Source organism: Gavialis gangeticus, unplaced genomic scaffold, assembly GCF_001723915.1.
Source record: "Gavialis gangeticus isolate Ggan-Ray unplaced genomic scaffold, GavGan_comp1, whole genome shotgun sequence".
In the NCBI taxonomy this organism is placed as follows: Eukaryota; Metazoa; Chordata; order Crocodylia; family Gavialidae; genus Gavialis; species Gavialis gangeticus.
The window spans coordinates 1,642,213-1,656,107 of record NW_017729005.1 but is presented as its reverse complement, the minus strand read 5'-3'; the positions used below and the strand labels follow the sequence as shown (position 1 = coordinate 1,656,107).

Here is a 13,895-nt window from a genome sequence, read left to right as displayed (position 1 = left end):
ATATATATATATATATATATATATATATATATACTTAGAAGTTTATCTTTGCTTATTTACCTTCAGAGATATTTCTTCCCATGCCACTCTTCACAAAGCTGTTTGTCATCTCTCCAAAAACAATGATCATCAGTGGCAATCCAGACCCATTCGCTATAGCTGCCAGCAAGCCCACTATCATCAAAATGATATCCAGCCAATCGGCATAGTAAAACTATATGAATATTAAAGAAAAAGGAATAAATTTATTGTTAAGAATTCAAACATTTGCCAATACTTCACTAGGCATATAGAACAACATTTATTTTTTACATAACACTATTCACACTGCAGGTATGCAAAAGCGTTTTATGAAGCTATGAAAGCAAATACAACACGTTGGATGCACTTTGTAATAGCACACACATATATCTTTAAATCAATACTGAGGAAGTTAAGGAACACTGGCAGGTAAGCAAGGTTAATCTCTTACTCTATAGAGGAAAAAAAGAAGAATGTACCATACATTTTTTCATAGTGATGACACCTAATCAGTAACAGATACATTGCTCTGCACTAAATCATATATTGACTGAGATAATACATGCAAAATGTAAACAAGAACAGGTTATCAGCCAGCATTGCTATTACCCATCAGAAATAGTATGCAGGACTTAGATGTTTAAGGTTCATCTAGATTTGAATGTTACTCAAGATGACAGTATGGTGAATTTAAATTTAGCTCAATAACTCTTTGTGGAGACATTCTTATTCTAGAATAAGAATGATTTTTTTTTTTTTTTACCGTTTAGATCTGTGCTTCCCAAATGTTTCCTCAGAATGACCCCAGTTATTCAGCATGACACCTCACTCCTAACCCACAGACCCCCATCCTCACAACCCCATCTGCTGATGTTGTGACTCACAGGTTTGGGAACTTCTGGTTTATATTAATCTAGTTCCAAAGGGGATTGACTCACTGCATTATTTCAGCAATAGTTATCTAGAATCACAGAATCATTGAGAAGTATGGCTGGAAGGGACTGCCTGAGGTCACCTAATAGGGCTGTATGAAATGGGTCCTATTTGATTCAGATTTAGCCCGAATCAGGGACAGCGATTTGATTAGTTGATTCAGATAATTGTCCCCGATTCGATTTGGCTGAATCAGAATCTGAAGATTCGATGAGTCAGTGATTCGGACACAGGCACAGCTTTAAACATTTTTTCTACGCATGTTGAGGTAGCAGCATGGCTCATGATCACTGCAGTGCTGGGGCATCACACAGGACCACAAGGGGCTGTCCAGTGTGCTTGGCAGCAAACCCAGAAGTGGACCAGAAGTAGTTCTGGGTCTGCTGGGGAGTGCTCTGCCTCCCCCTTGTTTCCCCCCAGCCACAGGGGGACCCCAGTGCCCCCCAGACCCAGGAGGCACCAGTCACCAAGCCGGAGGGGGCATGGGCCCCCCTGTGCGCTCCCTGGTGGACCAGGAAGTGGACTGGAAATGCTTCTGGTCCACTTCTGGGTCTGCTGCTGAGCGCGCTGGGGAGCCCTCCGTGCTTCTGAAGGACGCTGCATCTGCCCCAGCATCGCAGCATTCACGAGCTCCTGCTACCTAGAGGTCCGTAGAAAAAAAACATTTAATGCTGTATCTACATCCAAATCAATTCAGAGGGTTCAGAGAGATTAAAGGATCCTCCAATTCGATTTGGAGATTCAGCCACCGAATCAGGCCAAATCTCCACCAAATCAAATCAGGTACCGAAGCTTCGTACAGCCCTATCACCTAATCCATGATTCCTTAAAAGCTATTGTTGAATAACTCTACATCTATACACACCCTAAGAGAAACAAGGCACCTCCTTCTTCCCATCCAGGTGCCACATTTGTCATGTAACAGATACCATGGAATTTTATTGCATGATGGAAATACCGTGCAAGGTGTGTGGCCAGATGTTAAAGCAATTGTATGATAGTTCCACACCACAAAGAAGTTGCTGTTCTAATGAGCATCTTTGTGGCTGATCCACCATTTTTTATCCAGAGATGAACTGGTTAAACATCTAGTATGTTACAACTTGTCATGCAATACTGCCATATACAGTATTCTGCAACAAACATAACATCTGAAGGGGGCCTTAGATAATATAGTGTGTTTTGCCTAAGAAAAGTCTAATGGAACCAGTACGTGGTCCTACGTACCCACTTTAGCTATTAACATGAGTAAATGTCACCCTCTGACACTGCTAGTGCTGAATTGATATGAAGCCTGGAAATGAGTTGGATTGGGAAACTTCACACAACAGGTCACATTTTTAAAAAGAGAGAAGTGCATCAGCACTGTTATAGCTTCTTACAAAATGTGGATTTCTGGTTGTACTTTACTCTGTTACATACAACAAGCAAATAAATGGAATAATGAAAAATGTAAATCAAACCAACAAACTGTACACTAACCAATTCCAAAATACCAACCATCTTCTTTTTTGCCTTCTCATTTTTCTCTCTAGAAAGATTAAAACAAAAGACAATGCTTATTGAGACTGTTTCAGGCACAGCAGAAAATATTAAACAGTTTATTGGTCAAAGAACCCCCTACTTTTTTTTAGTTGTCTTTAAATGGTCATTTTGTTCAGGTTTTTCTTCATACTGGAAAGCAGGATTGTTATATCCATTACATGCAGATTCTGTGGAGGAAGAAAATTTTGCTTGAATATTAAGTCTTTTGAGTCAGTTTCCTATGGTTCACCCCGTTTCTGTCTCTGAATTATTTAAGAATTAAAAAAAAAAATGGGCACATGAACAAGGTACCCTGAAGCAAAGAAAGCAGGGCTGCTGCCCCACAGTATCTTCCTCATGCATCTGCTACTCCACAGTAGCTGCCTCTGTACATGTTCTTACTCCATGGCAAATGTAAGACAATCATAGATTAACTCACAATGAAATAAGCAGATTAGAATCAATAACTAGATTAGCTCCCAATGAAAGAGCATGGACATGGGCAGTTATGCAGTAGCTGAGGTGTGGTAATGCTGCATTTTCCTTCACTTTGTGGTAGTTTGTTCATGTGCTTATGCCCTCAATTTTTTTCACTCTCTCTTAAAAACTTCCTGCGTACCCCAATCACTTCTGTGCTGAGAACAAACTTCATTTTCAGCCCAAAGATTAACTTTTCCTATAATTTAACAACAGCTTTAAAAAATAAGATAGTAATAATAATAAAAAAAGCTTGGGCCCTGCAAAGACTTACACACATTTAACATACAGAAAAAGGGTGGTTCCACCGAAATCCATGGAACTGCTTACAGGGGTGTGTGTACACATGTGCTTTTGTGCTTTAGTCCACAGTAGCCTATTTTACTGTGCATTAAAGTGGCAAGTAAAAAATCATGCTGAAGTGCAGTAAGTGTCACCGAAAAAGCATTCACATATACTACTGCACATTAGGGCAGCCTAATGCTCATTAATTTAGTACATCCAATGTGAGGTACTAAATGAATGCATATTAGGAAGAGTACACTAATGCACATGTAGATATGCCTAGTATGTAAAATTAAGAACTTGCTTAAGTTTTTCAAGACATACTTAGTATTTTTTTGTTGTTGCTGCAATAGTTATGTTGTTGCAATAGTGCCTACAAGGCCTGGTTCCATTGCACTAGGTTCTATACAAAAGGAGGACCATTAACCAACAGAGCTTAAAATCAAACTGTAAGGGGGAAAAGAACAAGCATGGGACGTCCCCCATCAAAAATAAAATAAGCCAGTAAGATCACAGGGAAATAGTTAACTGATTGTGAACTACATGATAAGGGATGATTAAATCACTGTCTAATCTAGCTCTACAATGCCTGTTCTGTCACTATCAGTATATTTTCCCCCATTGTCTTCCACCATTGGTTTTCATAACAATTTTGTACGGGAAAACAGACTTAAAAGGAAACTATTGTGTTTTGTTGGCTTATATAATCATTCAAATGCAATAAAATATCTCTAGATTCATTTGACTTGTATAACAGAACATTTGCATTCTCAGGCCTCATTCCGCATAAATAACTCTACCCTGTGAGTGGCCACATTTGAACTCAGCTACTCAAGTGCATAGAAGTTCCCCAGAGGGAGATCTTAATTATTTTGAAACTCACTAAGCATTTACTAAGCTGGTAGAGTGAAAACCAGAGATATGATGTCCCAGCTAATGTTTCAATAAAATATAGACCATGTGTTCAGTGCAAGTTGAGGAAGTCTTATAATCCCCTTGTGGCTTTTGGCTTGTGGAACTGTTTTTAACCTAGCATTAAAAACAAACAACCAAAGACAAAAAACAAAACAAAACAACTTACCAGAATCAGGCAGTTCCTTTCTTGTTTGATTTATAAAATTGTCCTTCATTTTATTATGTTGTTGTACAGATGGTTCAGATATGGAACTGAATCACTCTCGGTGAAACCTCCATACAAAAAAGAAAACAAAACAACTTTTAGAAAACAGTCATTTAAAAGAATTCATGTTAAAGTATGGGTACTGTTTCTTTACTCACTATTTGTTTCCTTTCAATATTTCTCCTACTGTGCAAAAATATTTATCTTTACATACCCCACACACTAATTTTACCAAAGGTATACATTTTTTAATACCCCAAAAGTACTGTCCTACTCAGCCAACAGGTTTTCTAGATTTCAAGGTGAGGTTGGAAGACTTTGTGTGAGCTGTATGAAACAGTCTGTCCAATTTCATTCAGTTACCCCATACTGTATTTGAATAAAATATATCTTTAATTCATCCCATGATGGTGATTATCACCATGAATAGTAAAGATGCACGATATTCTATCTTTTCAGATCTGATGGGGAGTTGTTTAACAAGAATGGCAAAAGACAGCATATGATAACATTCTACCCTTGCATGGCATCCAGCGACTCTTGAAGCAGGTTAAAATAAAAATTAAACAAAACCAACATGATATGCTCATGTAATCAAAAGAAGGAGGTTAATTAAAAATTCTCATTTTTCTCCACTTTCTTTGAATCAATTTCTAGTCATACAATCACATAAAAGTTGGGCTGGAAGGGACCTCAGGAGGTCAACTCAAGGCAGGAGCATCCCTGTCTAAACCGTCCTAGGCCAATGTTTGTCTAACCTGTTCTTAAAAACTTCCAAGGACGAATACTTCATGACTTACCTAAGTTGTCTATTAACCACTCTCATAGTAAGAAAACTCTTCCTAATAAGCAACCTGAATCTTCTTGCTGCAGTTTAATGCCATTACTCCATGTCCTGTCCCTGGTAGCCACAGAGAATAGCCTATCACCATAACCTTCCTTCAGGTATTTGAAGACTGTTGTTAAATCGCCCCCTCAGTCTTCTCTTCTTGAATCAGTACACTACTACCAACAACAACAACGGCAAAGTACAGACTTTTACAGGTGTAAGTGATCAGAAACGGGTCTATACCTGTACCAGAACAGAAGTTCGACACACAAAATTGGCCTATGCTCATAAGAGACCAGAAGTTTGGCGCACACAGACTGGTTTAAAAATGGCAGAACTTGGTCTAAGATTTGCCCCACACCACCAAAGGGCAAATGCACACTCTGTTTGAATGTTACTTTGATCCTGCCTGCCCGTCCCAGTTCTTCCAGCCTTTCCTTATAGGTTGTTGGCTGGGTTTGCCAGTGATTTTTTCAGCTTTTAACTTGGTGTTACAGCCAACAGTCACACACAAGCTGTTAAACGTTTATGGAAGCACCTGTAAGATATGCAAGGACACATGAAATAATCACTGGCAAACTCAGCCAACAACCTACAAGGAAAGGCTGGAACCGGCAGGCAGGATCTAAGTAACATTCAAACAGAGTGCGCATTTGCCCTTTGGGGATGTACACTATTTATTCCCTTGGTTTTCACAGCCGTTTCGCAGGCCACCTGCTTCCTCCTTGCCATGGGCTGGAAAAGGGAGTAGTGGGGACCCCTTCAGGGTCAAGATCCCCACAGGTAGAAGCACAAGGGCAATCGAGCATCCCCCAAAACCCAATTGCAGCAAGCAGCGCAGAGACAAGGGTCCTCAGAGCATCCCTGCAGACCTTGAACAAGAGGCAGCAGCCCAGGTAGGAGCTCTGCCCCTTGAGTGCTCTCCAGCGCAGGCCCCTCCGAGCCCGTCTCGGCGCGGGCAGCCGGCAGTCAGGGTCGAGAGCGGCCCCGGGGGGGAGCTAGCCGCCCCAGCGGATGCCCGGGTAAAAGCAGGGGCACTGGTGGGGCAAGCTCCCGGCTGCAGGGCGGGAACAGCAGAGGAAGCCTCCCGCCGCCCCCGGCTTGCAGCAGCGCGGCAACACGTCCATCCCTCAGCAAGCCCCGGCCCCCGCGAGAGCGGAGCGGGGTCGCCCCGGGGCGGGCTGAGGCGCCGCGGGCTCTGCCCAGCCTGCCCGCCTCGGGCCCAGGGCAAGACCCCCCCGGCGGGTACTTACACGCGGTAGAGCCGCTCTCCTCCCCTGCCCTCCTCCCAGCTCCTCTCCTCCGCTCTGCCCCTGGGTATTTAAGCAGCAAGCTGCCTCCTGACGCCCAGCTGCTGCCAACCTGTCCCCTCCCCTCCACAGGCTGCAGGGATCCGGTTTCAAGATAGAGCTCCCCCAGCCTCGTATCCCCAAATTAATTCCCACCGAGAGAGATCCCCTTGTGTGGTGGCCTGGGACTCAGGTCCAGGGAAGGCTCCTTCCAACTTAAATGCCTCCCATGACCTCTAGAAAAAAGAAAGTGCAAGGATTTAGCGGGGAAAAGCCATGAGAAGCGCAGTCCTGCTGGAAGCTCGCTCTATCAAACTGGAGGGGGTGAAAGTTTTCAGAGGTATTACTTTAGAGGTATTCACTGAAAATAAAATAAATTTTAAAAAAAGCGCCGCTTCAGGGCAGCCCAACTGATCTGTGAACGAGGGTCAAATGTAATGAAGTTTCAACCCCCAAAAGAGGGGGCTACCATTGGGAAGCGACAGCATTTGTTAGGCACACTACCTTAATTTTTCATTTCAAACTGACATCAAGACTGCAGTGAGCTAAATTTGTCCAAGAACAAATAATCAACAAGCAGTCCCCTTTCCAAAAATGAAGAAAAACAAAAATAAAGCAGAACAAAACCTGAAACCTTTTTGTTTGCCCCGAAATGATATATTTTTTCTTTTTCTTTTTAAATGTATTGGGTGTGATGGAAATGGTTATTCCAGGCTGAGCAAAAAACAAACCTTCCTCAATTTCTGCGAGTCTGAGAGTTTCAAGAATACATATCCACAGTTCTTTAGTTTTTATCCATTATTTCAAATGGTGAATAATAAGCTTTGGGAACTTCGTACTTAATTACCCAAGGAAGGGATTAAAAGTTAGAAAGTGTCTTTGAGACATGGATTTATATAACAGTGCTGAGTGCAGGACAAGGATCTAACTGGAAGGGGAAGAATACCACTTATGGACTGAATTTCAGGGTTCTTAAGTCCCCACAACAGTAACTTGAAATAACTGGCTGTACACTCAGCATTTTTTAATATTTATAGAGAGCTGCTCTGAGTGACCCCTAATCAAGGCCCCCACATTGTGTTAGCTGCTGTATGTAAATATTACTTCTAAGAAACACCCTGCATCAATGATATTATACGGTAGATAAAAAGTTAGGCAATGGGAGAAAATGGAGAAAATTACAATGCACTCAAGCAAAATGTGTAAAGACTCCCCTGTTTTCTTCCCTTCCTTATCTTTAATTTTGTACTTTTGGCAGGGCTACCTAACTCCCTACCTGCTAAATAACTTCTTTGAACAAACAGAGAAGCAAAAGAAGAACGATAGGAAGAATCAGATTTTATTTATTTTTTTATTTCATTTATATTCCACCCTTCCTAACAGGCTCAGGATGGCTTTCAATAGAAGAAAACAATAACTTATAAAACAGGAAAAACACTTATTCAACAGGAGAAAATGTCAAACAGAAACCCATTAACCATATCCCAGCCTAACTTTCTGGAAGGCTTAATTCACAGCCTGTTAGAAGGCCAGACACTGCTGTAGCAAACTAAATTATTTTTAGTTCCTTTATAGTAAAAGATGACCAGTAGTATGTAAAACTTTCGCAGAACTGATTAGTTATAAGCTGAAACAGATATATGACAAGCAGAAAGGGCACAAGCTAATAAAAAAAAAGCTATGGTAGTGATGCACTCTACAACAGTGTCACACAGCAGAGCTTTGGACAATTCCTGTGGAATACTGTGGATGTTCAAGCCTTAAAGAAAGCATGTGATTTGAGAAACACCCTCCCCACCACCATGTAATGATTTGTTTAGTTAAGAAAAAGCCCCAAAAACAAAACAACAAAACCCTTTCAAATAACTTGAAAGCCACCCTTCATTACTTCATTTTCACCCATATCTGAATGAATTTGACTTTCCCCAACATAGCAAGTGACAGAAAGCACCAAATAAATACAGTGCACATACCACCAGTCAATGTAAGTTAGTTACCATGAGCCACAGCTGCTAAACGGGAAGATGGTACCTGTGCAAAGGAAATATTTGTGAGATTTGTAATGTAAACTTTATAAAGGATAAGCTATGCTTAGTTTCTCCTGAAGAGTCTTTGAATTGTGGATAGCATGTGGCAACTCAGAGTTTAATGTAGCTGAATATAGAAATGATAAAGTAATAGATACCATTTTTAGTTTAATGTTTGGTTTGATGCTTCCTGCTATAATAGAAAAGCACCAGGAAGGTGTAACGTTTTGCAGATGCCTCTCACAGTAGCACCCAGACCTGGTTGCTCCAACATCTGCTGTAGAGTTAGAGTTTAGGGATAGATTCTGCTCTCAATTCCACTCAAGCAAACCACTGGCAAGAGCTAAAGAATTCAGAGCAGAATTTGTCCCGCTGTACTACCACAACCTGATAGGTAGTAACGTTTCTACCTTTTAAATTTAGCTGTAATTGGCACGTAACCATTATCTCACAAAAATCCTACTGTTAGTGCAACTACTCTCAGACGTAACATATCATTCCCCCAAATCTAACATTCTCCAACTCTAATATGCACCTTCCATTACTTTAAAACATTATTGTGATATCTATACAAAAAACAGTATTCATTGTATTGTCATAAAAATACATCATGCGAGGCACCTATAATAAAAACAGTCCTTGCCTGAAAGATCTTATTATCATCCAAATTTTTCACTGAAAATGCTAATTAAAACATAATGTCGGCCACTTAGATATGTATATGGGGTTTCCATTTTTCATTGATAGTTGTTTATATACCATGTATTATATTTTTACCATTTTTTAATAAAAAATGGACACTGTGTAATAATTCTGCTTGCTTTTAAGTTACTATTCAAACCTGGAGGGCAAAAATTACATTGTTTTTTTTCCTGGCTCACTCCTCCAGTCTGTGTTTAATAAACAGCTGTCCTGAGTGCCTCTGGGTCATGACACTGGCTAAATTTTAGCAATGGAGCTGCTGTGGAGTGATGCACCCATTCCTGGATCAGATTTTGCCTCCTTTATCTCTATCCCTGTTGTAGTTACTTATCACCTTAGTCACTTGGGCTCTGTACATAGAAAGATGTACTTATCCATTAATTTTTTCTTTACTTGATGGGGATTTGTATCACTGAAACCTTCAATAGTTCCTAGTAACATTGGAATATGCACTCTTGTTTAGAACTGGAGTTTTAGAGAGATCACAGCACTTTGCATTCTTTGAGCTTTATTTCCTGAAGCTGGGTAGTAAATACATGTTTTTGTAGATCAGGTTAAACCAAGCTGACACTGTTGGGTGGAGCTGCCACACTCACAAGTTGTAAGTAGTCATTTCTTGTATGGGAAGCAGGTAGCTGAAATAATAGCAGTCTCCACGCCAAAACACAGGCACATATACCACTCAAGGTAAAAGGCAAATGTGAGGTTGCATGCAAATTTGTACCAGTGGGTTGTGTGGGTTTTGTTTTGGGTAAGAATGTGCATGTGTCTGTGTGTACAGCTATGCAAAAAAGTTATCTGACATAGACCAGTGTGGAGACTTACAGTAGATTATAGCACAGCAACTGCCCCTGTACATGCTCTTGCCCTTTGGTAAATGGGAGGCAGGCTGATTGTACATGAACATTTGATAACTCCAGTTTACCACTGACTGGGTAAAAATCACACACATGGGCAGTTGTCACAACACAGCTAATACACTGTCCATATAAACCTAATTTGTAAGTCTATAACTTTGTGGTAACCTGTTTATGTAGCTACATGCCTGTGAAAATGGAGATGCAGAAGCAAGATACAGAAATGGGAAGAGAAGACAGCTTCAGCAGCACCTGACTAGCATGGCATGTGGCCCTGAGGGGAAAAAAGAGAAGTCTTGGGTTCTGAGGAAGAGAGCCATAACTTGTTCAATTCCTCTGAGTTTTGGAAAGCAGGACTTTATTCATTCTTGTAAATGACTCCATCATCAGTTCCTCCCTCTATCTGGAATAACCTGCATGGACACGCCTGAGTCAAAAGGGGTAACAGCATATACTATGAACATATCAGAATATTGTTTTCACGTTGACTTAAGGAAGAAAAACACACTAATTACCACCTGAGAGATTTATATGGCTGGAAGGAAAGCACTCTAATTACAACCTGATAGGTTTTCAAAGAGGTTTAAATTGCTATGGGCAAAGAAACTAGTTGAGTTATGAAGTCAGTAACCTCTTACCTAAACTAGGAAAGTCCTAGTGATAAGTCAACCTAGTTCACCTGCCACCATAAAAGTATAGGAGAGGAAAGGAAGTAGAAGGTTCCTTACGTACAGAGTGGGTGAGAGGAGTAAGGAGTAAGTGCACCGCTGTATATGATGGAACAATACATCTTATATGTTTACTGAAGACAACTATTCAAATTCCACTAGGGTATGTCAGATCTTGGCACAGGGGGAAGGTAGAAGGTTGTGGCAGTAGAAAGCAGCATTTGTAAAGTCAGTGGTGGGGGAGAAGGCGGTGCTATGGCTGGGTGACTTAAATGAATTTATGTAAAACATCTCTTCTGCAGCTTCCCTTACCATAACTCCATTTGAACACTTGTCAGATTATAAAGTTGTCCTCCCATGCCATAGCTCAGGAGTGGATGAGACACTGTGGTATGTAAGCACTGTAGAGTCAGCTCTCCAAGGGTGTTGACCTCCTGGGACACCCAGCAGAGGTGACTCTTTTGCCACACCAAGTTAGCTAGGTATAGACAATCAGAAGTTTGACTGCATAGTGAAATGTAAAGAGAATACTTGAGTTTTTTGCTACAAATGAGAAAGTGGCCAAATCCTGTAGTCTGTTTTAGTACTATTTATCTACCATATATGAATATCTTTGCACAGGGTAGAGAAAACAGTAAATTTCAGGTCTTTGTGTAGCCTGCCACATATTTCATTGGAGGGAGTTGATAAATAGTAATTGTTCTTCTTTAAATGCTTGTTTTCCTCAGTATCTTTATAAAGTCTTTAGGGCAAGAGCCATTCTTTTTGTTTTCATAAATTACCTCCTCTCACCTAGTTGGTGCATTACAAATAATACATTTATTCACCAAAACATTTAAGAAACACAACCTATTTATGAAGACAACAAGTGTGGGATAATTATTGCTTGCCTGAGATTTTCTCCATTAAGAATTAAGTCCCTGTAATCCAGGGGGATCACAGTGTAAAATCCAAGCATGTTTAATTTGTCCTGAGTGCATCTTGACTTTCAGGATTATGTCAATTATTCAAACTTCCATCTCAACATAACTGACAACAATGAAAATGGATTTCTTTTTCTTGTAAAGATGTCTAACATTGACCTTCAGGTGATAATATTTAATCTATTTAAGGAGGTGTTTACTATTGGCATATGTGGCTAAGGATATTGTTACTTTGCATTTACAAAACAGCATTCCTCAAAGCCTCTAAAAATGGGAGTGGTAAGTTTAACTCTTACTTTTTGGGCTTGTGGGTCTATAGAATCCCAAAATAAAGGCTTTGTTTTGGGGGAAATCAGTAGTCTGTTTTTAGCCTAGTAGACACCTTCTAAAAAGTAACTATTTGACAGTTACACTAGTTAGAACCAAAATAGAAAGGACAAAATAGTTTTGATATTAACATACCTCAACAGTTCTTTTCATGAAATAGTGAATACAAATGTGGAAAAAAAACATTTGACAACTTTTTAATGACCAAAATACTCTCCTTAATTATTAAGCCTAAATTTTGCAATGCTTGGTTAGTAGCTACTCAGCAAACAGCCCCATAGACTTTGAAAGTCTACTCATATAAATAATTTTAGACAGGATGAGTGAGGCTTATTCCTGTATTGATCATATATAATGTTCTTCACACGGTATTAACATAATTATTGTAAAAAGGCTGTGAGTGAGAATTGACTGTGGTATCTATACAAGAAAATAGAAGCAGGATAAAATCTTAAATGCTGTTCTTTAAAACTTTTCTTTTCTTTTAATGACTTACGTGGCTGGGTACAAACTTCCAAAAAGCGAGAGGCAGAATCAATCTAAGTTATAGGCTTTTCTGAGGAGATATTTTAAATTGGTGCGAACTGAACACACATTCACCCTTTGGAGGAATGGGGCAAATCCTAGACTGCTTTCCATCATTTTAAAACCAGTCTGTATGTGGAGAACTTCTGTTCTGTTTCTGATCACTTATACAAGTAAAAGTGTAATGTGCATACCTGACCCATATGCTTACAGTGCAAATAGAACGCATAGAGAAGCATTCAGAAAACGGCAGTAAGAAAACCATCATGATTTGTGTTACCCTGATGCTGTTCTTATACTGCCTGCTGCTAAGCCCTGAATCACTACCATGAAGTTAACCCTGCCCACTTGCACCTATTTAGCATCAGGCCTGGCATTTAATCTGTGGATAACAGAATGGTCCTAAGTGGGACTTGTTTCTCATCTGTGGTACCGGACTTAGCAGGGGATCAATACAGATCCTACAATAGCTAGGTTAGTTTCTATTGCATATTTCAGTAGTAGCAGCACAATCTGGCCCCAAATACTTACATCCTTTGTTGTTACACCTCCATTTCAACTATAGTGTTTTGTAATGCAGCATTCAGAGACCTCACAGCTACCATTACCCATGTCTTAGAATGGATCCAGCTCATAGGAGCTTAGGCAATTTTAAAAGAGTTTGCCTTTCTTTGTTTTAAACCTATTTTATATATGCTGGTTACATTCTCCAAGACTTATAGCAGCTTTCCCATCCTAAGATAACATTTTCAGAAATTTTCTTGTTCCAAGTTGCAAAAATACTAAGACTAAAGTAAAACACCAAAAAGAGAGAGACTTGCCCACCATTGAAAAGCCAGTAGCCCAGTGATTAGGGAATTCATTCAGGATGTTGCAACCATGTTTTGCTCTGCTGGGTCTGCATCAGGAACATAAATCTCAGGGTATGTCTACACTACAAACTGTTGTGTAGTCCAGAGAAACCCAAAGTAGCTCAGGTACCAAAAAGCAGTCTAGCTGCAGCAGTCCAGAGCTGAACATTAGGTAATTTGGCTCTCACAACTCAGGTGAAGGTCTTAATGGCCAAGGTTACAAGGATGGGCAGAGGAGAACAGGATGGGGTTTAACACAGACAAGTGTAAGGTGATGCACCTGGGGAGGAACAATCGGCACCATACATACAGGCTGGGGAACTCCCCTCTTGTCAGCACGGAGGTGGAAAAGGATCTGGGAGTCATTATTGACTCCAAGATGAACATGAGTCGGCAATGTGGGGAGGCGGCTAGGAAGGCCAACTGCACCTTGTTGTGCATCCACAGATGCATCTCAAGCAGGTCCAAGGAGGTGATCCTCCCCCTCTATGCGGCACTGGTCAGGCTGCAGCTGGAGTATTGCGCCCAGTTCTGGGC

The 13,895-nt window shown here is 40.5% G+C and overlaps 1 protein-coding gene across 2 annotated transcripts in view; it reads right to left on the bottom strand.

The window, feature by feature from the left end:
* LOC109291538 (multidrug resistance protein 1-like) overlaps positions 1 to 4,462 on the bottom strand; it is a 59,029-nt gene extending 54,567 nt beyond the window's left edge. For both annotated transcript variants that reach the window (XM_019508562.1, XM_019508563.1), the window contains exons 1-4: positions 4,322 to 4,462; positions 2,579 to 2,666; positions 2,437 to 2,485; positions 61 to 214 (exon numbers count right to left, since the gene is read on the bottom strand). In XM_019508562.1, the coding sequence (XP_019364107.1) occupies positions 61 to 214; positions 2,437 to 2,485; positions 2,579 to 2,666; positions 4,322 to 4,370 (340 nt within the window). In that variant the 5' untranslated portion in view covers positions 4,371 to 4,462. The remainder of the gene's footprint in view (positions 1 to 60; positions 215 to 2,436; positions 2,486 to 2,578; positions 2,667 to 4,321) is intronic.
* Between the last annotated feature and the right edge of the window lie 9,433 nt (positions 4,463 to 13,895).